The following is a 24,687-nucleotide window of genomic DNA, read 5'->3' as shown; positions in this document are numbered from 1 at the left end:
TTTTGGCATACAGACAACATTGAATCCATAGAAAGGAGATTCACCCTGGTCAAGACTGTTCACTGTTGTTGAAAACGCTATAACTAAACGTGGTTTTGGACATAATAATATACTTATAATGTAATTATTACCATCTATGGACAAACTACGAATCAACTTATGTTATGAATGCAGTTATTTTCAGACGTCTATGGTAACTTATAAGATAACAAAAATACATTGTTACAACATATCTCCCTTATACAATTAAAATACCTCAGGTTTATATAAAGTAAAATTAAAAAGTTATAAAAGTGTCTCATAAACAGTAGATATATTGCATATTAACAGTATAAACATGACACGTGAAATTGAGTGCTAAGTCCATATATTATGGTCCTAGTCTTGTGTTAGTGTGGGTTAGAAAAGCAGATAAAAGCTATAGCTGCATTGCAATTAATAATATAATAATAATAATTAATAATTCATACTTTAACAAGTAAATTGTTGTTGATAAAACGGGCTTTGTAGCAAGTCAGGTTAGTCCAAGGATTAAAATGTAAATGTAAAATCTAATGTAAATCTTGTGCAAAAATGATTAGACTAAAGAATGAATTGTCCTATTATGTTACCCTCAATACTGTATGGTCCTGCTGTATTTGTAATTTAAAAAAAAAACCTCACTAAACTCTTGTAGGCAAAAAGTATTTCTGTGCATATATATTTTGTGTTGAGAAGTTGTGATCATGTTTAAGGCTCTGTGTTCATACAGCTTTTGAAATCAATCTTTGGGCTTTTGATTGTCTGCAACACTCTTTCTCTAGCTAATGGTCCTTGTTTGAAAATGGAAATTAAATTTAAATTTAGGGACTTTTTAAACAGAAAAGTTCACCAATACAAGTACTTGCAAATATCAGCCCAGCAAAATGTTGTTGCTTTGGCTGATATCATATCTCAGCATTTTATACCTTGTTTGAGAAAAACTGAAAACTTTTCACAATTAAATCACAGACAAAGTAAGCACAGTTACTTGAATACTTAAGCTTCCCCTGCCCAGTGGTGCTTGACACTGAGCACGTACTGTAGATATAAACTAGTGATAATGTGCAATATATTGGTCAATCACATTTCCATTTCCAGTGTTCCATCTTAGAATTCTATACAGTAGTATTTTGAACAAAGTACAGTGAAAAGATGTAATATTTAGTTTAAATTGTTAATTGCTATGGCAACAGTCCTAATTTCTCATCATTCTGTAACACATGAATATGAGTACAGCAGATGTCACGCTGCGTAGTTGTACACAGTCTGCGGGCTCTTGGTTGTCTGTGAGATGAGTCCAGTTTGAGAGCTTTGAGAGTTTTGACTGCTCATTCTCATCAGAGCTACATCCTTACCACCCCCCTCTGTCTCCTCAGCTTTCCTCTGCAAAGGTAACTCCACTCTCAGCCTCTTCCAAAAGCGAGACGTGAGCTGTTTGGACTCATCCCCCTGCCAACGAACCAACACCAATGCCACCCGGGCCCTCCTCAGCTCTCTCACCCACATCTGTCTCTTTACAGGACGGTACTGCACCAGAATAACCCTCAGGTGCCCACCCAGGGCCATGCCGTCGATCCCAGCCTTGAGCTCCAGCAACGCCTGGGACCCCCGCAAGACGTAACCGGGGCTGATGACCACCAGGAGGCGCCGACTGCGTGCCACAAAACTCAGAGTCTCATCTGTGATGGCTGTGGGAGAGAGGGATGAGTGAGGATGGAGAATGGAAGGTTTAAAGATGAACTGGGCTGGAAGAGTTGGGACAATTGCCCAAAAAATAATTAATTTGAGTTTATGTTACAATTTTATGCTTTGGAGCATTGACTTTATTCGGCCATGCCCACTTTTGCCTCTAAATACTTAAAGTGCACTTTCTTTGTGGTGGCAATTCCGGTTAAGCAGGTATCCCATTCATTTCAATGGAGAATTTGAGAAAAGGTTTGCTATTAAAATATGATATAAAGTAAGGTGATTAGTGTAATATGTTCAAAGTTCATGTGACCAACAACCCAACAACACACAAATTCTCTGTAAGGTTTTAAAATAGCTTTGTAGTCCACATACAACTTAGTTGCTGTCAAGGCAACTTACAGAATAAGGTGAAAAATAAGTTAATAAGCTGTACGTGGGGTAGATGAAAATAGAAAATCTTCTACGGCCTTGAATATAGGCCTTGAATATAGGTCTTAAATATAGGCCTTGAATATAAGACAAATATTACAATACAAATTGCAGATTATTCAAACCTGCATGAAGCAATCGAAATAAAACTTTGAGCAAGTTTATGAGGAAATGCTGTTGAAATCAAGTTCATACATTTTACACAATATGTACCCTTTAATATTACAACTAAGAGCTCACTTTCTGTCATTCACCCCCTCTATATTTTAATTTTTAAAAACACCCATCCACACAAGATTAAAGATAAAAAATGCAGATTTTCTCCATAACTCTGTGTATTTGAAAGTTTTTGAGATCCATATCTCACATGTGTCAGTTACTACATTGGCAAAGAGCCATATTTTCTGTAAGACACTTTCATTTCTCTTCTTAGAAATGGCAACAGAATTACACCAGTCCATCTTTATTTAACCTAAATGACTCAAATGGAAGGATGAATGAAGATACAGCACTGAGGAAGACCTAAAGTATCATAATGTTAAATGTTCTTTCTCTTATTTGACTTAGATTGTGTCTTTTGGGGTGACCATTTCAAACTGTAGGTCCGACATGGACTCATCATGGATCATGGATAATAACTACAATATGGCCTATGATTGTTTTTTGTTTTTATCAATTGCAATGCACAGAGAGATTGAAATTACAAATTACAAATATTACAACCCTGAAACCCAGGACGTCCAAATATAATATATGAAGATATAATGTTATGCTATTGACTTCCTGCTTCTGAAGAGTGCAGACACAAACCTTGCTTAGTCCTGCAGCTTCCTTCTTTACTTACTTTTTAAATCATTTTACCTCTTCCAGTGCTGGAAGATTTGTTTAGTTAATGATTGTCTTTTAAGTAAACCAAGACTTTTAAACCATTTTTACATTTTTTAACCAAATTTCTGACGAGCCAGCGACATGTCCGGGGGAAGAAACCAAAGGAATTCTTTCTGCGAACGCTGTCGGAACTATCAACAACAAATGAATGAGTTACAAGCATGGATATTTGTTTTAGAATCTGAAAAAGGACTTCACCAGACGCTCCCTGTGACTTCCAGTGGTAAGCAACCCACAGTTACTTTCAAAGAAGAGGGTGAAAAAACTGCTACTTTCAACTTAAACCTGAGTGATACGGTGTCTTTTCCAAAATTTTGTAAAGACAAGAATGAAAAGCCAATGCAACAAGTGATAAGAGGCAATGCTAATATAGTTACATCACCCAAAATACAACTTACAAACAGATTTTTGCCACTGTCACAGACTGATGTTGATGTTAATATACAAACAGAAAATGGATTTTTGTCACAAAACATGAGCAATGAAGTTGGCAAAAGAGCAGTGGCAGAAAGGCGATCTATGCCAAACGTCAAGGTCAGAGATACGCTGCTGCTAGGAGATGGTGCCATCAGAGATGTGAGCCACAGAGGAATCCAAACCTGCTCTTACCCCAGTCACACTGTCTCTGAGATTACAAAACTCCTGCCAAAAGTTTTGTCAACATATCAAGGAGCTAAACAGCTGATTGTGCACGTGGGTGCAGTTGACACCAGAATGAATGAGACTGAATTCTTAAAAAAGAAGTTCATTATATTATTTGGGGAGCTTGATAAAATGGAGGTTAAGACATTCATCAATGGACCTCTTCTTAGCATAGACAGAAGGAAGATGAACTAATTTTACAATTGTGTTCAGCTGCTTCAGCTGAACACATGGCTGTTCAACGAATGTGTATCCAGAGGACTGCATTACATTGAGAACTTTGATCTGTTCTGGAAACGAGAGGACCTGTTCAAGGGAAATGGCCCGCACCTGAGCAGAGGTGGAGTGAGAGTGTTGACAGATAACCTCCTCCACGCTCTGAGAAACCGGCCTGGACAGGGTCCTGGCCCAGTGAGAGAAAAAAAGAATGCGTGAAGCATTCTTGCTGTGCCAGCCAGAGACGGAGCCAATGTGTCAGCAGCACCAGCAGCACCAGCAGCACCGCAACTACAACCACCACCTCCCCCAGTGAAAGAGTCACCACCAGCACCACAACCATCTCCCCCAGAGAAAAAGTCAGCAGCACCACCCTCCCAAGTGAAGGATTCATCTCCAGCATCACTTCCCCTAGGGCCCTCGTCACAAGCCTTGAAGCTGTCTGTGACAGCCCCAATAGAGGTTTCAGCCCCAGCAGCACCCCCATCACCTCCCCTGCCAACAGACCAGCCCTGGGCCCCCTTTCCTACATCTACTCCCTCTAGGGACTCCTCACTCTTTTTCCTCCCCACCTTCACCTATGGCCCTTCCCAACCATCTAGAAAGCCTCATCAGATCAGGAATTAAGATGGCTCCTCTCACACCTAATATAGTGCGATCAAGAGTTCTGGCATCAACTATACTACCCACCCCGTACCCACCTCCTTGGCCCTCACCTGGTCCCTCACCTAAACTTCCCCCAGCTCGCCCTTCCCTGCCCTCCCCCAGAGCTGTTATCACAAAGAGCTAGGACACACAGGGCCTCTGCTGTCTCAGGACATACAGTCATGATAAAGATAATATCATGCTGAGGCCCTGTGATGGAGCTATATCTACAGTTACACCACATAGACTGATTAACAGAAGGACAATTAGACTGTCCAATCAGAGACATCTAGTTCACATTCCTTGTAAGAAGATAGGATCCAGTCCTACTGAAACTAATCTGAAACTTGCTGTACTCAATGTCAGATCTTTATGTAACATCATTAATTAATGATTTTATTTCCTCTTTTATTCTTGATTTTATGTTTTTAACCAAAACATGGCTCGACAAAAACAATGCAATTCTAGTCTAATCAAGTCCACCCAACTTTAAATTTGAATCTGAAACACGAGTAAACAAAAAAGGTGGAGGTGGTGCATTTTTTAGAGATAATTTAGTTACTCACAGATTATCATTTGGGGTGTTTTCATCTTTTGAGTATGTTTCCTTTAAAATGGAGCTAAAACAACCCCCCTCCATACTCTACTTAGTCATATACAAACCTCCCCAGCACTGTCTGAGTTTTATTGATGATTTTACTGAGATGCTTTCAGTCGTAGTCATTACAGGTGATTTTAATGTGCATGTGGATAATGTGTTTGACAGAAACATTAAACTCAGTTCTGTCCTTGAAACCTTTGGTCTAACTCAGCACATCAGCGAGCCCACCCACAACAGAGGACACACTCTGGACCTGCTTATCACTAAAGGAGTAAATATTTCAAATGTCAGTGTGATGAATGTTGCTCTGTCTGATCATTTCTGTGTCTTCTCTGACCTGTCTGTTATTCCCAAACCAGCGGCTGGTCCTACTGTTGTTCGAAGGAAACACATAAATGATAAAACAGGTGCACTGTTCTTGGAAATGATGCACTTTGAAAATGCCTCATGTTCTAATGTCAATGATTTGTTGAACTCTGTGACTTCAAGTGTTTTAAATGTTCTGGACACCATTGCCCCGATGAAGGTTGAAATGGTTAAATATAAGCAGAAAGCGCCATGGAGGAATGATGACTCGGTCAGGGCACAGAAAAGCCGGAGGGCCAAGCGGGTCAAAGCTCCAGGTTCATTATGAGATATACAGAGAAAAGATGCATATGCACAACCACACTTTATGTAGAACAAGGCAAAGGTATTTTTCTGACATTACTGGAAGTTGTAGTAGCAACTCTTGTGTCCTGTTTGCAACAGTAAACAGATTAACAAACCCACCAGCTCCACTACTGTTAGAACTAATTTCCACATCTAAGTGCAATGAGTTTTCCAGTATTCTTTAATGACAAGGTTCAGAGCATTAAAAATTCAAAATTCAATAAAAGTTCAATTCCACTACGCAAATAACAACCCAGCACCCACCTAGACACTTAGAGCTGACTCACTTTGCACCTGTAACTGACAAAACTGTTCAAGAGATTGTCACCAGTCTAAGTTCATCTACATGCTGCCTCAATGTGTTACCCACTAAATTTCTAAAGTCTGTGCTCAACAGTCTGCTGTCACCACTCACTTGCATAGTTAACATGTCACTTCAATCTGGAACAGTCCCAAGAGATTTGAAAAGTGCGGTTATCAAGCCTCTCCTAAAGAAGAGCAGTCTTGATGCCACAATGTTAAACAATTACCGACCAATCTCTAATCTGCTGTTTCTAGGCAAAGTCCTTGAAAAAGTTGTTTACCAACAGCTTACTAATTTTCGCCAAATGAACAACTCCTTTGATATCTTCCAGTCAGGTTTAGACCCCACCACAGCACTGAGACTGCTCTTATCAAGGTGACAAATGACATCCACCTGAACACTGATGCAGGCAAAGTCTCAGTCTTGATCCTGTTAGATCTGAGTGCTGCCTTTGACACTGTGGATCATGGGATCCTCTTACAGAGACTAGAGGACTGGGTGGGCATCTCTGGTACGGCACTAAAGTGGTTCAAGTCCTATCTAGAAAACAGGGAGTACTTTGTGAAATTGGAAAGTGTGTCTCAGATAAGGTGTCCCTGACCTGTGAAGTTATCATCTTTGGCCCACAGAAACATACAGAAAGTGTTAGCAGTCACCTCCAGTCTCTCTCTCTAAAACCTTCAAATCAGGCTAGAAATCTAGGGGTAATAATGGACTCAGACTTGAACTTTAACAGCCACATCAAATCAGTAACATCTGCAACATTTTACCACCTAAAAAACATTGCAAAAATCAAAGGTATACTGTCAAAGCCAGACTTAGAGAGACTTATCCATGCATTTGTCTCCAGTAGGTTAGACTACTGTAACAGCCTGCTCACTGGCCTCTCCAAACGTGTGTTAAGACAGCTGCAATACATCCAGAACGCTGCTGCTCGGCTCCTGACTAGAACCAGAAAGTACGAGCACATCAGTCCTGTACTCAGGTCTCTGCACTGGCTTCCTGTAGCTCAAAGAATAGACTTTAAAGCAGCTCTGCTTGTGTATAAGTCTCTCCATGGCCTAGGTCCGAAGTACATCTCTGAAATGTTAGAGTCATATGAACCATCTCGCACTCTGAGGAATTCAGGGACTGCCCCCCTGCTGGTGCCCAGAGTCAAGACTAAACATGGGGAATTGGCGTTTCAGTTTCATGCAACTAAAACCTGGAACAGTCTTCCTGAAGATGTGAGACAGGCCTCGACTTTGACAATGTTTAAATCCAGGCTCAAAACAGTTCGGTTTAGCTGTGCATACGGCTGAAAGGTTTTTATTCTGCACTCTTCTGTTTTAATTTGAATTACTTTGTGTACAAATTGTGCTATACAAATAAACTTGCCTTGCCTTGCCTATGCTATTTGCCTTAAGATGTGACTCTGTGTCCGGTATTGTAGTTGTCTTGCATCAGTGTCATCCCACTTATTTATCTGTGTTGTAAGTTAAAAAGTGTTGTAAATTAGCTCAGGCTATAAGCATTCATTCATGATGCATTCATCAGGCTGGTGTGCTACAAATGTTTTGTACAGATGTTTTAGATTTTTTTTTTTTAAACCATCCCTATTCAAATAAACCAAAATCAATCAATCAATCAGTCAATGAAGACGGGACATTCCCTAGTGGGAGGTGGGACAGTGGCTTAAATGGCAGATGAACAGATGGTCACCCTAGTGTGTTCAAATCAGTCAGTTCAAGTCACAACATCCTTCCACAGTACAATATATGTTAATGAGGGAATGGGTTAATGTAATGTGGTGTTATGGGTAATTCAGGTGTTCTGTAGATAAACTCACTTCCTCCTGGTAAACTATCCCGGTCAAAGATACACACAGAGTATCCCAGGTCATTTTCCAAGACACTTCTGAGCGTGGATAGGACAAACTGCTCCTCTTCGGTGTTTCGCGCATATGAGATGTACACGTCAAACTCCTTATCGTCTGTTAAAAAAACAAAACAAAAAAAAAAAAACATGAAAAGAAATATATTTATCATTCTGTACAGGAAGCTGGGTGTTATCGAGTGGAAACATAGCTGACTATAGTGTTACTGGGAACTGATCTTATCCTGTGAGAAAAAAGGTCACTTTCTGTACAATTGTATACCAAATGCCAGTGTGTGTTATTGACAGGCGAATTAAAGAATGAAAGAAAAATTGTGGAAAACTATATGTTTGGTTAAACTAGTTTGGTATCTAAAAGTAATTCATAAGATGACGTAAGGCTGGGCAAAACTGACAAAAATGCATCAGAAACGTGCTAAAATGTAGCTGTAAATGTCTTGCTTGACGCTCAAGTACAAAAAGCCTTAAAATTATCAAACAAAACAAATATATAACAGATATATATTACTTTATACCCTTATTTGGAAGATTAAACTAGATGTTTCTGTCTCATTTTTAATAGTTTTGATTATAGATAATACAATTGATACTTGATAACCTGTCAGGATTTGGTTTTTTTGTGTGTTCTGTGCTGTTTAACCCCCTTCCTTTTGGGTGGAGATTCTGGCACTACCCAGTACACACCTGCAGCCGATCTCCAATCAAGCCTCAGCATCTGGAGTACAAAGGGGCTGAAGATTGTTAGAGAGGTTGCCAGATCGTCTAGTCCTCTTCCTGTATTTCCACAAGTCATCCTTTCATGTCATTCTCTGGTTTATTCGACCGTGTATCCACCATGGTACTGTTCTGCTTGGCTCTGTCTAGTTTTTGCATTTATGATCTCAATACTCAGCTGGTTATTGCTCATTCTTCGCCAGATCCCACCCCTTGGAACTATTCTGCACCTCCACCTCCAACCCAGCTCTGCACGACTAGTACGAACACCTCAGGCTCAGATCCAGCTCGCCTTGACCGATACGAACACCCCAGCCTCTGACCTCATGACCCACAACCTGCTCCAAAACTACTGCATACGACACGACTCTCAACTTTGTTCTAATGTTTTACCCTGAGTCTGAATCTCCCCCCTCCCATTCAACCTTAACACTAACCCCTAACCCTAACCGACCTCTAAGTTGAGGTCATGTTATAGAGGAAATGGTGAAAAACAGTTCATTATTAGCAATGCATTTATGCAATTGTGTATTTAGTCAGACCCTAACATGACTAAAGAATTTTACATTTGGCCGGAGGTAGACTCAACCAGTATGTTATGTTTTTTCTAACAGGTGACTTTTTGCACTAGTGTATTTGATAATAGCTTATCTGTAGTGCATATTTACATTGTGTGGGCTTAACCCTTTAAAGACTGAGCACAATATAGAGCTGTATAGTTCGCCTGGACTTTTATTTTTTTAGCCATAAAAATCATGTTAAAGGAAGTATCAGAATGTACTGCATTTTTTCACACAACTACCTCTATTTTACATATCCATCCATATTTTTTCTTTGACATACCAAATAAGTGACTGGGAAAATCCCAGCGGCATCTGCGCTCTAATTGTCACCTTTGAGGGACAATGGACACAAATTACCATAAGGACGGTAAAATATTTAAATAGTCCCATGCCTCTGCTTTGAGACGCCGTTTGAATTTACATGACAGAACAATTGGTTGTGGAGATAAAATAATGGAAAGTCCGCAACCGCGCTTTATTGGTGACGATAGCATCTGCCACTATAGTGTTAAACCAGTGCACACTCCAACTCTCTGCTCTTAATGTCCTGTCACTATTCATCTGTCCCATAAGCCTAAAAGAGACCTGTTTAAATGTCCTCTGGCAGTACTCACCTGTGTGTCGTTCATCTGTGCCAAACCAGGACCTGTAGAGCAGCAGCAGCTCGAGCCAGAACACGTGATAAATGATGAAGAGGAGGAGCATGAGGAAGAGCGTGACTCCGAGACCACAGCCAAGCTCCAGTGAGGGCAGGGAGACTGAAGAGACAGAATACATGAGCAATACCAGCATTTGAGTCTGAAATCTCTAAGGAAAATGTTAAATATTCATCACTGTATAACATGAACGGTTAAGGAATGACATTAGTGTAAAAATTGTGTATATTTGTATGGTTGAAGATTTTATTGCTATGTATGTGTAACTGAGTATGTATTTATCATTTATTTTACATGCAGTCATTATTGGTGGTAATCAGAAGGCAGTGTAAATTTTCTAACTCCAATGGAAGACAGTCCCAGAACAACTGTGGCACCAATAGTAGCTTAAACCAGTGATTCTTAACCATAGGACCTGGGCCCAAAGTAGGGCCACGACCACCTTGACCACGACCACCTCCTTGAGGGTCCCAGAATCAGTATACTATAATGCATTTGATATGAGATTGGGTCCCGGGTTACTTTGCACAGAAAAAGTCAGGCCCCAAGGTCAAAGAGGTTAAGAACCCCTGACCTAAACATAATACGTAACGTATTATGTAAACGTAATAATGCAATGTAGGGAGTTTTAACTGTTTTTTTTTTTCTTTTTTTCTTCTCAGTAGAAGACATACCAAAAAAGAAATGCAACGTAAACTGCTGGAGCATTTTGACCAGAACTGAAGAAGTCACTTGGATGAATGGCAAAACATCTTTTGTCCAGTTGAGAGAATTCAATTTTAATAAAGGCTGAAAAGGCCTATCAAATTGTTTATTTAGTAGGCTACCACATGGTCCTCTTTTTGTCCCAACCATTTTGTCCTGTGTTGTCTCACTTTAAGTACCACTCTATTGTGTATTGGTGTTGTTTTAGTAATAAAAAAAATCCATATATTGCAAATTGTAATCATATTTTCTTATTTTAATTATATTTATGTCTACATATCCTACAGAAACATTAACATAAGATGTGCTATAAAAAATGCTGAATATTCAAATACTATTAATTTCCAACTTTCTGTCACTAGCAAGGACCACAACAATGGTATACGGTAAAGATATGTATTGACCATATGAATAGATGTGGAGCGTGGGTAGACACTCAAGATGGGGGCTCTGTCTTAGGCATGTAACGCCTCCCCAGCTGTGGTTCGAGAGAGGAGCAGGAGGAGGTTGAAGAGTGGTTCTGCTTCTAAATCTCAATTAATTATATTAACTCCATATAAAATCATACCTCCATCAGTCCCCGTACCCCTGGTTGGGAAACACTCTTCCAAAGAATAATACTATACATAATATAATAATATGCAATGCTGACATCTCACCTTCGAGTTTGAGGTTGGCGCGCAGGGTCATGTTGCCCCAGCCGTTCTTCACAGAGCAGTTAAACTCTCGGTTCAAATCGTCCCTCTGGAAATCCTGAATGATCAAGACACTCTGCTCTGTACGATCCCCATAGTCCTCCTTCAGTCTTCTACAGAAATCACACAAAACATATATGTGAAAAATTAAAGAAAGAGATAATCTGTAATTTAAGGCTGCAACTAACAATTATTTTAATTGCCAACATGATCATGTCATACTGCCAAATGAGGGAAAATCTCCATTGATTACATTATACTTTGACATGAAATATTCAAAAGGTAAATTCACAAATGCTGAATCTGATCATTTCTATTAGTAACTAATTTACAGCAAACACCTGCATTTAAAGCAGCTACCAATTGCAATTATTAAAATACAATTTTAATAGTTGAACAGTCATGATTATTCCAATTAATCACTGCAGGCCTTGTGTAATACATACAGCTCAAGTGTAATGCATACAGCTCAAGTGTGATGCATACACCTTAAGTGTGAGTGTTTTGTACCTGGCTGTTTTAGAGAACCTCGGGTCATTGAACTGCTCCACAGTTTTGCCGTCAATAGTCCACCACATTTCCCACGGAGTGTTTAGATACGGGAACAGAGCTGTACAGACGAGACGTGCTTCTTCATCTGCACAATAAACAATTTAATAACCAATTAAATTCAAGTTTATTTAAATAGGACATTTAAACGTCAGTTGACCAAAGTGCTTCACATAAGTAAATGTTATAAAATAAATAAATAAATAAACAATATTACATTATATATATATATATATATTTTTTTTTTTACTAATGTTGAGCAACATGTTTCAGTGTGACCTTTTGCTTGGTCCACTTTGTCCTTTCCAAAACCATGATATCGCACCATGACACAGAAACAACTGTCTGGGATAGTCTCATGTAGTTTCCACAAAGTTCCCATTTCTACCTTCATTGTGCTGTAATCTCACTCTTGAAAATGCACCATGACAGTGAATCAAGTGGCATAGTATCAGGCAGCTGTTTCCCATGATTCTTAGGCTGATGAAAACGATTGACCCTGTCAGTACACTCTGTATTAGTTATTACCCAACAGAAAGCTTTGTAAAATGCATAGGTTATGTCTTTCAGTCTATTTTTTTTTCTCAGTTAACAAAATCTACACAAACTGGTTTAGCACCCAGTGGCCGCTTAGCAACACTGTCAATCAAAACTTGCTAATGCTAACAGGAGCAACCTTGGGGAAAGAAGGTGCCTGATTTGTCTGTTATTAATGTTCATTTCTAGTTTTATGGACACAATAGTGAAATAAAAACACCAGGATCATGTACAGCACATTTTTTTATTATGAACATTTTAAGACCAAAATGACGAGCCTTACAGCAGCAGTTATGGAGAAAGATAGTTTGAGTGAATTCTAGTTGATGGAGCTAGAAACTCACTTCCTATTTGGAATGCAGAGACCAGCAGGTTAGCTTTATCTATTTATATATACAGTCTATGGATACAGACCATTTAAAAGCTTAAAACATACACAATAAGCAAGTCTTTCAGCTTGTTAGTCCTAACCAAGCCTAGCTTAAGATCTGGAAATATATTTCAATGCTCTTGATATGTTGCCACAGTGGCATACAGGAATGCATCAAATGCAGAGAACCATTGTCTCTATGGTGACAATAAAATGTGCCTTATACCTTTCGTATGTATTTGGAAAGTAGACTGTAATAGGGAGGGGGATACTGACATAGTGGGTTATGTCAAGTGAAATCAGGGTTAGATGTATGGGCCTTTTGCTTATGTTTTGTGTGTCTTTGGCCCGAGCTCTGTGTCTTCATTTGATATGTGGCAGCTTTATTGTGAATCAAAGCAAATTAATCATATTTGGCCCTTAAAACAGTGCTGATAAAACTTGCTGTCGTGGCTAAAACTAAGAGTATGGCCTGGGACAGTGTCAGGGCCATTCATCAAACAGTCACAGGCCGTAAACTCAGGTCCCGCGGTTTTACGAGCAGCGGGTGGGAAAATCCACTAATGCGGACCGTGTGATTAACTTAGGAAATGTTCAGTCTCTGTGCAAGGTGCTCCCACAGAAAACCAATTAAGATTTAGGAATGAGCCACTATAGGAGCAGTCAGGAGAGGAGCAGTATGGGTATGACACAGAAACCAAAAAGGTATTCTGGGAGATTGGGTGAGACTTGATTGATAATGATTGGGAACACCCCACAAGGCTGCAGTTTTGGAGAACCTCTGATTTAGCCATCTAGTTTTCAAAATCAGTTTAGTTTTATCAGGAACAATGCACATAAAAAAAACATTGATCTACACAAATAGGTAATATGTTTGTGCAAGATTGTAGTAAGACTAGTAATTGCCACCTTCAGTCCGTGGACAGGTTGATATCAAACTTCTCATAATCTTTAACCTAGCAAGAAATCGGTGTTATTCACTTTACCTGTCTGTGGCCGTAAAGTTATGTCTAATCTATTGCCTAAAATGGACTCTAAGAAATAAAACCAGTCCGCTTATTGGTATAAAATGAACTGGGCTGTGCATTGTCTGTGTAGACCCTAAGTCATCCTCAGATAGATATAAGGCATTGACAGAACTACACATCTTAATTTGCTCAATTTGCTGGGTCATCTACTAGCTTAGTAGCCTTTTTGTTATTAACACAACAGATTTACAATGCGCTTTTCAAGAATCTTCTGGTGCTTCATGTTAAGCCTATTCTGTAGCCACAACCGACTTCAAGCAAACTGAATCATGGCTGCCAATTTGCACTAATGGCCTCTCCAGCCAGGTCATCCACCGCATTTACACTTAAGCAAAGCAGATGAAGCATTTTGATCATGGAAACTATGGCATGCACCAGTCTGAAGTCTGAACTGGGTTTGTGGGCAACACTATAATCTATTTAGAATATTGAAATTGCACAAAAGAGATCTGTTATCTTATACGTCTGTCCTGCCCCATCACTGGACCATACCCAAGTGAACTTTCTTTATTTTGAGATCACTCAGACCCTCCTTTTCATGGGTGTCCTGTTTAAAATGCAGAAAAAAAAACCCAAACATAAAAAAAATTAAAAAAAAACCTAATAACTACATACCTCCATTTAAAACAAATAAATACAGGAGCAGGTGTGATTATGAATGTTCACCAGCAGATTATTAAAGTGCATTAGTGGCACCAATCTATCCAGTTTTGCATGTTTTTGAAATATATTCCATTTTTGGGAAGTAACATAACCAAAAGCTTTTTTTCCCATTTCAGTTCTTGTGCGGCCAGTTTTTAGATGTAGACAGTCATGAGATCTTATATTAAAAGTTCCTGTATCGATTTTAGACAAGCAAGTGAGATATTCAAGCAGTCTATCAAGAAGTCCTTTATAAATACATTTTATACAATGTTGTTATTTGTGTATATGTGTAGACAATTACAAAGAGGATATTACCTTGTTTCACGTTGAAAACATAATCTTTGGTCGGCTGCAAAATAGTTAGATTTCCTATGTCGTCTGAAACACACAGAAGAAAACGGCATAGGACCAGTTTAACGCCACTGCTGTTAGTTAAATTCACAGAACTTTTGACTAGTTTAGATGTTACCACTTTGTGACAAATAAACCTTAATTAGACTTAATAAAGCATTGACAAAAACCTAATTCATAATTAACAAATTGTTTATTAAGAATGTTTCATGCTGATGTTGAATGAAGACATGAGGGCAAGGAGTTAGTAGGATTAATTAAGAGGATTAAGTAATAGTTAAATAAGTAGTTTCTAAGTCTGAGTCCTTCTTAAAAAAAAAAAAAAAAAAAAAAAAAATATATATATATATATATATATATATATATATATATATATATATATATATATATATATGTGTGTGTGTGTTCATGTTTTATTAAGGCTTTTAAAAGTGTAGATATTTTGTCTTGAAATGAAAAAAATACACCAGGCAAAAACAGGTAAATATATAATATTAAATACATTAATTAATATTTTTAATTCAAACCATATTAAAGCAACACTGTGTAACTTTCTGCAGGTGGCATGTCACCTGCATGATTCCATAAAAATAGCATGTTACTTTGGAACATTTTGTTTGGAGATAAGGTTTATGCCATACTGTGGAATATTATAAAAGGAAAGGACAACAGATAAGCAAAAGGAGGCCAAAACTGAATTTTGTGTAGATACAAGCCTGCTCATGGATGGGACTGTGTCAGAAAGAAAATAAACAAATAAACAATAAAAACATCCAACTTTTTTTTACAAAAAAGTTACACAGTCGAGCTTTATCTCATGTGGCAATGTGTAATATCAATAATATTGTGTTGAATGGTTGCTTACTGATTGCGGAGACATTGATGACTCTAGTGAAAGTGAGAGCTCTTCCTCTGCGCTGGTACTGAACGGTGCAGAAGTACAGACCTTGAAAAAACTCCGTCATGATATGCACCTGCAGGGACAGGCCCTTCACCTGTCGTTCAGGGGAACGGATTGGGAATTGGTCACACTTCTGAGGGCAGAAAAAACAGAAAGAACATATTTTGGACTATAATAGATTAGATAATTGACACCAAGAAGACATGATTACACCATTCTCCACCAATTATTTTTAAATAAAATGACATGGCTTTATCAACAAAACATGGTAAATGGTCACATTTTTATATAGCGCTTTTTGACCTTCAAGGCACTCAAAGCACTTTACATTAATTGAACCACTCACCCATTCACACACATTCATACACCAGTGTACACAGACACTGGGGGCAAGGTAGACTGAATGTCTTGCCCAAGGACATAACAACAGCATTCATCTGTGGGAGCTGGAATTGCTCCCTCAACTAACTGTGGATCAGTGGATAGGTATTTTCTATCCATAGGCGAAACAATGAAAAGATCAGGACCGCTGCCATAGAGATTAAAAATTTAGAACAAAATACAGGAAGACCTGAGTTCTAAAACAGAATGCCTCTATCTTCAAAACACAAAATTCCTTCTTAAAATGCAGGCACAATTTACACTCAAGGAATACATTTTCTGGCATTAAAAAAACAAACAAACATTCATTTAACAAAGTAATATCCATCCATCCATTTTCTTCTGCTTATCTGGTGTCGGGTCGCAGGGACAGTGGTCTAAGCAGGAACTCCCAGACTTCCCTCACCCCAGACACCTCCAGTGGGACCCCAAGACGTTCCCAGACCAGCGGAGAGACATAGTCTCTCCAGCGTGTCCTGGGTCTTCCCCAGGGCCTCCTCCCGGTGGGACATGCCCATAACACCTCCCTAGGAGGGCGTCCAGGAGGGATCATGAGCAGATGCCCGAGCCACCTCAGCTGGCTCCTCCCGTGAGACTGAGCTCTTCACCCTATTTCTAAGGGAGCGCCCCTGCGGAGGAAGCCCATTTCAGCCGCTTGTATCTGCGATCTTATCCTTTCAGTCAGTACCCAGAGCTCATGACCATAGGTAAGAGCATAAATTGACCGGTAAATCGAGAGCTTTGCCTTTCAACTCAGCTCCTTCTTTAACACTACGGTCCGATACAGCGACTGCATCACTGTGGATGCTGCACCGATCCACCTGTCAATCTCACGCTCCATCTGTCCCTCACTCGTGAACAAGACCCCAAGATACTTGAACTCCTCCACTGGAGGCAGAGACTTCCCACCAGCCCGGAGAGGGCAAGCAACCTTTTTCCGGTTGAGAACCATAGCCTGGTATTTGGAAGAGCTGATTCTCATCCCAGCCGCTTCACACTCGGCTGCAAAGCGCCCCAGTGCCTGTTACAAATCCAGGCTCGATGAAGCCATCAGAACAACATCAGCCGCAAACAGCAGTGATGAGATCCTGTGGTTTGAGAACCAGACCCCCTCCCTGACTGCGCCTAGAAATTCTGTCCATAAATATAATGAACAGAACCGGTGACAAAGGGCAGCCCTGGCAGAGTCCAACATGCTTCAGGAACAGGTCTGACTTACTGCCAGCAATGCGAACACAGCTCCTGCTCCGGTCGTACAGGGACCGAACAGCCCTTAACAAAGAGCCCCGGACCCTATACTCCCGGAACACCCCCCAAAAGAAACCACAAGGGACGCGGTCGAATGCCTTCTCCTGATCCACAAACCACATATGTGGACTGGTTGGGCAAACTCTCATGAACCCTCGAGCACCCGATGGAGAGTGTAGAGCTGATCCAGTGTTCCGCGACCAGGACAAAAACTGCACTGCTCCTCCTGAATCCAAGGTTCGACTATCGGATGGGTCCCCAGTCTCTGCTTCTTCCTTGGAAGATGTGTGATTGAGGAGATCCTCAAAGTATTCCTTCCACTGTTCGACAACATCCCCAGTCGAGGTCAGCAGCTTTCTGCCCGCACTGTAAACAATGTTGGTGAAGAACTGCTTCTTCCTCCTGAGGCGTCGAATCGTTTGCCAGAATTTCTTTGAGACCGTCCAATAGTCCTCCTCCATGGCCTCCCCAAACTCCTCCCAACTCTGAGTTTATGCCACCGTGACAGCACGAGTCGCGGCACGCTACTCATCAGCTGCCTCAGAAGTCCCACAAACCAACAAGGCTCAATAGGACTCCTTCTTCAGCCTGACGGCATCCCTTACTTCCAGTGTCCACCACTGGGTTCAGGGGTTGCCGCCACAACAAGTGTGGTTATATTTTTGTCATATCAATAATGTGAGTAATAGAGTGAGTGTAGTGTGAGTCGGTCTAAACATACCAAAGCGAATTTATAGTGTGCCTTCATGGCTTTTTGAAATTCAAGGCTGAATTTAAGATTTTACAAGAGCCAGTATGCAGAGTGAATTTTACACATCATTAGTCAGTGTTACAGTCAACATACAATGCCAAGGACTTTAATCATCAGCCAAAAGCAAGTATTAACATGCTATTTTTCATTTGATCATAACCAAGTATGGATTTGTGAAGGTAGTTTAAAGCTGCACTATATAACTCTTCTGGAGGGGGTATGTCTCGAGCTTGTCTCCATGGAGATTTTATTGCTTTGTCTGTAATGTTACACTGTATGGCATTAAACTGACATAATATCTCATTTCTTCAATTAGAGTTTTTTTTTTTTTTTTTATAACTCAAATATACATGCATTCTAACTGTGAATGGGCTCATCTCTCCACAGATCTGACTTGTATCTTGGCCTGGTGCCATCACCTGCAAGTTTACAAGTTTAATGCCATACTAAGGAACATTCTAGACAAAGCAATAATACCCCTATGTACAGGAAGTTGCAGCCGCTCCACTAGAAAAGTTACAAAGTGCACCCTTAAAAATAATAATGTAATAAATTTGATTGGGTGGGAGAGAAAGAGCCTTGATAATAAAAGTGAAGTTGGCAGCTCCCTGGGTTTCAGAAATCAATGCAGTGAATCAATCAAACGCATTTAGCAAGTTTTACTGTGGACCCTTTTGCCACCATAACTTTTTAAACACTGTTATTAAGTTTTTGACAACATATGATTGTTTTTCCAGTAAATGCTTTGTGTAAAAAAAACATGCCCATGGTCTTGATCTAAAATTATCATTGTAAATATTTTAACCTTGTTTTTTGTCAGATGAACCCAGGTCACAGTGGGGAGGCTGTCGGCCATCTTGGTGGCCTCCTGAGCATCAGGACAATCCAGGATCTTCCCTTTCTGAAAGGGAATCACTTCGTGTGTCACTGGCACGGCAACTGCAGGTGCACAACTGTTACCATGGGTGACGTCTTCAGGGCGAAGCACAGTGAGACGCATCGCAATTTTACTGCAAGATGTCTTATTCCTGCAACCACAATAAAGAGTTTATTTACTTTGAAAAATATCTTTTACCAGAATCTAAAACAAATGTATTTCATGTAATTTTGCATTTTATGACATATAATCAAATAAAATTATCAGTCATGATTGTTAACATCTATGTAACTTTTTTCCTTGTCAGCTACTCTCGATGGAGATATTATTGCGTTGCATGTTATGATGAGAAGAATCACTTCTCCACAGAGCTGACTAGTAACCTACTTGTTTCCATGGAGATAATAAAAGTTTAATGCCATACTGTGCAACATTACAGTAAAAGAAATGAGTTTCCTCTCCTATGTATTGTGACAAAAGTTATGTAATGTAATTGGTTTGTAACAGTTTTTGATTAGTATTTTATTAAGGATAGCCCCTTGCGATGCATGATCTCTTTTTCAAGGGGGTCCTGCAACAGAAAATGAGCAGACATACGGTTCCCAGGCCGTCACTTTTACTTTCATGTTTCTTTTTACCTTCATGTCCAATCTGCTGCAGGAGTATTCCAAACGTGAAATCTGCTCCGTCACTTTTTTGCATTTTTTTTTGTCGATTTCAAGCATAATAAAATTCTGACAGCGCCAACTTTCTTCCTTAGTGCTAAACAAATGTGTTAGCTTGTGATTGACACCAATGTTTGCCAGTAAGGTGGGGGTTGTGGTTTACTGGAGCCCCAGACAGCGACTCAGTGCTACAGATGACTGAAAGTTTACACCCCACTCTCACCCTTGTAGAATAAACCAGTTACATTACACACATTTAGTGATGTTTTCCCCTTACAGCAAATGAGCAGCTGAACACGACGATGAATGGCATGCCACGGTTTTCCATAAACAAATGGAGCTGGACGCGTGCATAAATGAAGCTGGGTGGATGCAGAAATCTGTGCGTACTGGGTGCACAAAGCAAAGGAAGTACACGATCGAGGACACTGTGGATGTTTGTACAAGTTAAACTAGAGGCATCTCGGACCCGGAGCAGTTCATGGCAAAAAGTGAAGATTCCAGAGTGGACTCAGGAGTAGAGGACCTTATGTTTTGATGGATTAGATGCTGTTCCTGATCGGTAAGCGTAGTTTATTCTGCTATTGACTTAATTGTAGGTAAACTATATTGTGTGTAATCATCAGCATGGCTTCGGTGCACATTTGTGTTTTTCCTTAGGCACATGGGTGACATTGACCTATCAGATGCGGTCATCGGCTATTACGATGTTTTACACAAATCAAAGAAATGGTACAAGACATCTTTTTTACCATTTTGTGGACATTGCCATTGTGAATGCATTCAGTCTCTATAAAGGACACATTAAATCAAAGAGTAAAATTCCTATATGCACAAAAAGGCCTTCAGCGAAACTCTTGTTTTGGAGCTGGAAGAGGCAGGAACCACAACAGGAAGAAGGAAGTAGGGAGAAGTATCATCGTCTTGTGTACATCAATCCGGGCAGTAACAAGACACACAGGGCAGGTTGAAGTGCAAGTGACATGCCAAAACTCCAGTGAAATGTTTAACCTGCAATATACCCCTGTGCTTCCAGCAACAAATAGACTGCTATAATGACACAGACCAGCCATAATCATGTGCAGTGATTTTCAGTTTGCAGTGTGTGTGTTTGTTTACTGTTTGCAGTGTGTGGTTTGTAAATATATATTTGTTTTGACCCATAGCACCTGTTTTGACTATATTTTATATACAAATATACATTTTGTATTGTGTTTTGATATACTATATAAATTTACATCTGTAATATAGCAGCTAGGTGTGCAGACACAGATTCCTCTAAGTCAAGGGTGTCCAAACTATGGACCAGGGGCCAAATGTGGCCCTCAGACCAATTTTTATTCGCCCTCAGGCCTTCAGTTGAACTGGCACAATTGATCATAATCACTACTTTTTACTGCAAATTTGAGAAATCCGACCAATATAACCTAAATAACATCACATTGCATTGTCATACAGACCTAATATTAATATTTCAAGCCTTATTTAAAGTATGTTAAATGTACCCATCTAAATTATCCACTGTATTGACCACTGGTCTTTGGCCCTCCGTGTTGAATATTTTTCAAGATATGGCCCTCGATGAAAAGGCACCCCTGCTCTAAGTGTAAGCTTTCAGTAGAGCCCTCATTGATATCCGTGGGCTGAAGCATTCAAAAGTTATTGGGCTTAGGCAAATCACCAACTACAGGCCCAAAGCCCCTCCCACTGTGGACAACAAACAATTAGCAGAAAAGTTAAATAGCTTTTATGCCTCCCCCACCTCCCTCACCATCATGGACATCACAGCCAAACCCACCTCGGACCCCTCCTCCTCCCCCACTGCCCTCACAGTTTTGGAGCAAAAAGAGCTTAGTCAAGTCAGTGAGACTTTCTTTGTTAAATAAAGGTTAAACTGAATGAGTGGGAGACTGTTGAAGACATCTAGTATTTTTCTGGAAGAGAAACAGGAAGTAGGCGGGCACATGACCACACAGGAAGTTTAGTCTATCAGTACATTGGGCCAATCTGTATTTCTCCATCTGCGGTCTGAAGCTGCACTGACTGACCTAAAAAACCTATCTAAATATTTACCTGAACTACATTGTTTCACATTTGCAACACTTGATTTTTTTAGGTTTATTACAATAACAACAATGTCAAATATTCAACAAATACTATCCTATCACCGGCATCAAAGCATAGTCATTTTTGGCTAAATTGAGTTGACAGGCAGGCAAAATCTAGAAAAATGCCTATTCAAAAAAAAAAAAAAAAAAAAAATATATATATATATATATATATATATATATATATATATATATATATATATATATTATATATATATATATATAAACTAAAATGTTTAAATATACCCTTTAATGATGCTATTGTGTGTGTGTGGTAAAGCTACCAATTATGTTATACCATGTTCATAATTTTCCACCATATTGTAATTTGTTTATGAGCACCTCAGTAATTATAATTTCGTTTTCAGTTGGCACTGTGCTGGACTCTACCTCATAAAGAGGCTATATTAGTTATTAGTTTCTGGTTGTACAGCTGCCCAGAGCAAACGAAAGTAGCATTGTTGGAAAAGAGTAAAACTTTTCCACCATCATATTTCTTAAGAGTTACTATAAAAAAGTTAAGATACAAGACAAAAGTTTAAGGTGAAAAAAATGATTAGATTCATGTTATCAGATATAATTTAATCCAAATATTTTATAAATGATTCAGTTGCAGCACCAGTAATGTGGTTCTGAAAAATAACATGGTGTGAAATGATTTGAATTTGGAGTATTACTTTTAATGTAGTTAAAATGTTGTTTATATTTAGGGCAGCACATTTTTAGCAAAAAATTTATTTTTTCTGTTAACTACAGCAAATCTAGATTAATAACATTATGTTTAAAAAAGGATTCTGTTGAAATATGAACTGATAAACCCATGAATTTGATGAGCCCATGAATTTCAGAATGTGTTTGTAGAGGTCTACTCTACAGTAGTGTTATGATACAACTTGATTCCAATACTAAGGAATAGACTCAATACCGATTCTGATATCACGATGATAGCAATAGAATGTAATTTTCAACATTAAATCATAGTACTTTCTTTTATTTTACCATGTGACCTTATATCTGGGTAATTCCTCAGCTGTCCAGGTGGGTTCCTGTCAAGATTCCAGTCTGCCTTGTTTTGTGCTGTTTTCCCCCTCCCTTCTGTGTCAGAGCCTGGAGCTGGGCGGAGACTTGGGCTCCTCCCATTTACACCTGCAACTAATTGCCAATCATGGTGCACTTGGGGAGGACAAAGGTAGCCTCAGTGCCACTCAGTGCTAGATTGTCTGCGTATCCACTGCAGCACAGCTCTATCTCTTGTTTTTGTATTTTGCCACTCATTTCTAAACTGGATGTTTTTGCTCCTCATCAGATCCTGCTCCCTGGACCTACTTAGCTCTACATGACCGGTATGAACCTCACACCTTCCGACCAAGCTCACCTCTACCGGTACTGTTCACCCCGTCTCTGACCCCCCTGCCCACGATGTACTGCAAACAACCCTGCTCTAAACTATCTTATGAATCTACCTTCATTAGCACATTTAAAACCTGTAAAATAAACATTGTTAAACTGCTCCTGTCTCTTTTGGTCCCCATGTCAGTTGTTACAACAGTTCCAGTGGTCCACAGGAGTGTAGGTGGTCTATGTGTTATGCCTGTTCTGATACAGCTCATTCTAAAGCTATTCAGGAAAGGTTCATTTTTGTCCTGTGAATGTAACTTTTTAGTGTTGATACCTGGTCAAATAAGTATTTTGTTTTGATGCTAGTTTTAGTATCTGATTTTCCATACTTTTGATAACTCTACAGCTCCCAAGATTTTTTTTTTTTTTTTTTTTTTTTTTTTTATGTATCATGCAATGTCATTCTTTTCAAAGAATGTCCTATTGGCTAAATAATCGCAGCCTTTGCGATTTTGATTCAATTATGATGTATAGTGCAGCCCTAGTGTGTACTGTAGGTCCCCTCACACAATATACAGCTGTGTGGTGTGGGTAGTGGGCCAGTGACTGCCACATCTTTGTGAGGATCTGCATTAGTACAGTGGCAGCAGCAGGTCTTCAGAGCCACTTAAGCTGATTAATGCACAAAGCATCGAACACAGGGAAACAGGGTGATGCTATCTAACCATGGTGTACTGGGGGAAAAACCACTCCTGTATTTCCACATCTGAATAAACTACACAGCAAAATTTAAGAAATTAAAATACTAGGTTGGTGACTTGCACAAGATTGATTTTTGGCAATGTGGAAAGAACCTCCCACACAAGCATATGTCACACAATTGGAAGTGTGACACTTTGTTACAGAAAAACACAAATAATAAAACATGTTTTTTTGCTTCCCAGCTAGCATACTTGATCATGAACTTGTGAAATGAGAAAGTAGGTTACAAACCTATTTCAACCCTTACTAGTCTGTAGCAGCCTGATTTTGTTTCAAAGTGTGACTTTTACAATACAATTTTTTTATACACAATGTATACATTTACAAGAAAAGATGGATACCCATTGTTTTTTTGCCAATTAACATCAAGCAGGGCACTCAGCACAGATATGCATGATTACCAGGACCGTCGCTGTCATACTGGTTTTATCTAAGGCTTTTCCATTAATTGATACTTTGCAGCTGATGTCATTGACATTCCCTGAGGGTGTGACGCCAAGGCACTGCTCTACTACAGCAGGTAAGGTCATTTTGTACTGTAAAATAAGACCCTCTCAATTGGTAGTTGTTCCTAATGTGTACATTGTGTCACCATGGTAACTGCTGAACATTCCGCCATAGGCATACAGGGCAGTTATTGCAGATTTCCTTTGGAGTTTACCTTTGTTTACATTTGCAACTAAAACCAATATGGCGACAGATGACAAAACTATAAATTCTGACAATTATTTGATTATAATTATATCTAAATTTATTATAATTATGGTACTTTAGTTGTGTTTGTGCTATAGCATACCGTATCATGCAGATGTATTGTCCTGTGTCATTAGCATTAGCCGGCTGTAGCCACAGGCGGTCTCTGTCTTTGCTGAGCCTAGCACT

General features: G+C 39.4%; 1 protein-coding gene across 2 annotated transcripts in view; it reads right to left on the bottom strand.

Annotated features, from left to right (window-relative positions):
* Positions 1 to 1,127: 1,127 nt before the first annotated feature.
* LOC117379849 (interleukin-1 receptor accessory protein-like) overlaps positions 1,128 to 24,687 on the bottom strand; it is a 51,660-nt gene continuing 28,100 nt past the window's right edge. For both annotated transcript variants that reach the window (XM_055226153.1, XM_055226154.1), the window contains 9 exons: positions 24,602 to 24,685; positions 18,861 to 19,083; positions 15,640 to 15,808; positions 14,739 to 14,801; positions 11,805 to 11,931; positions 11,259 to 11,407; positions 9,853 to 9,996; positions 7,915 to 8,058; positions 1,128 to 1,709 (listed from right to left, as the gene is read on the bottom strand). In XM_055226153.1, coding sequence (XP_055082128.1) covers positions 1,264 to 1,709; positions 7,915 to 8,058; positions 9,853 to 9,996; positions 11,259 to 11,407; positions 11,805 to 11,931; positions 14,739 to 14,801; positions 15,640 to 15,808; positions 18,861 to 19,083; positions 24,602 to 24,685 — 1,549 coding nt within the window. In that variant the 3' untranslated portion in view covers positions 1,128 to 1,263. The remainder of the gene's footprint in view (positions 1,710 to 7,914; positions 8,059 to 9,852; positions 9,997 to 11,258; positions 11,408 to 11,804; positions 11,932 to 14,738; positions 14,802 to 15,639; positions 15,809 to 18,860; positions 19,084 to 24,601; positions 24,686 to 24,687) is intronic.

This window comes from Periophthalmus magnuspinnatus, chromosome 13, assembly GCF_009829125.3.
Source record: "Periophthalmus magnuspinnatus isolate fPerMag1 chromosome 13, fPerMag1.2.pri, whole genome shotgun sequence".
Taxonomy (NCBI): domain Eukaryota; kingdom Metazoa; phylum Chordata; class Actinopteri; order Gobiiformes; family Gobiidae; genus Periophthalmus; species Periophthalmus magnuspinnatus.
Note: the sequence above shows the minus strand (reverse complement) of the source record. Positions and strands in the feature narration are given on the sequence as shown.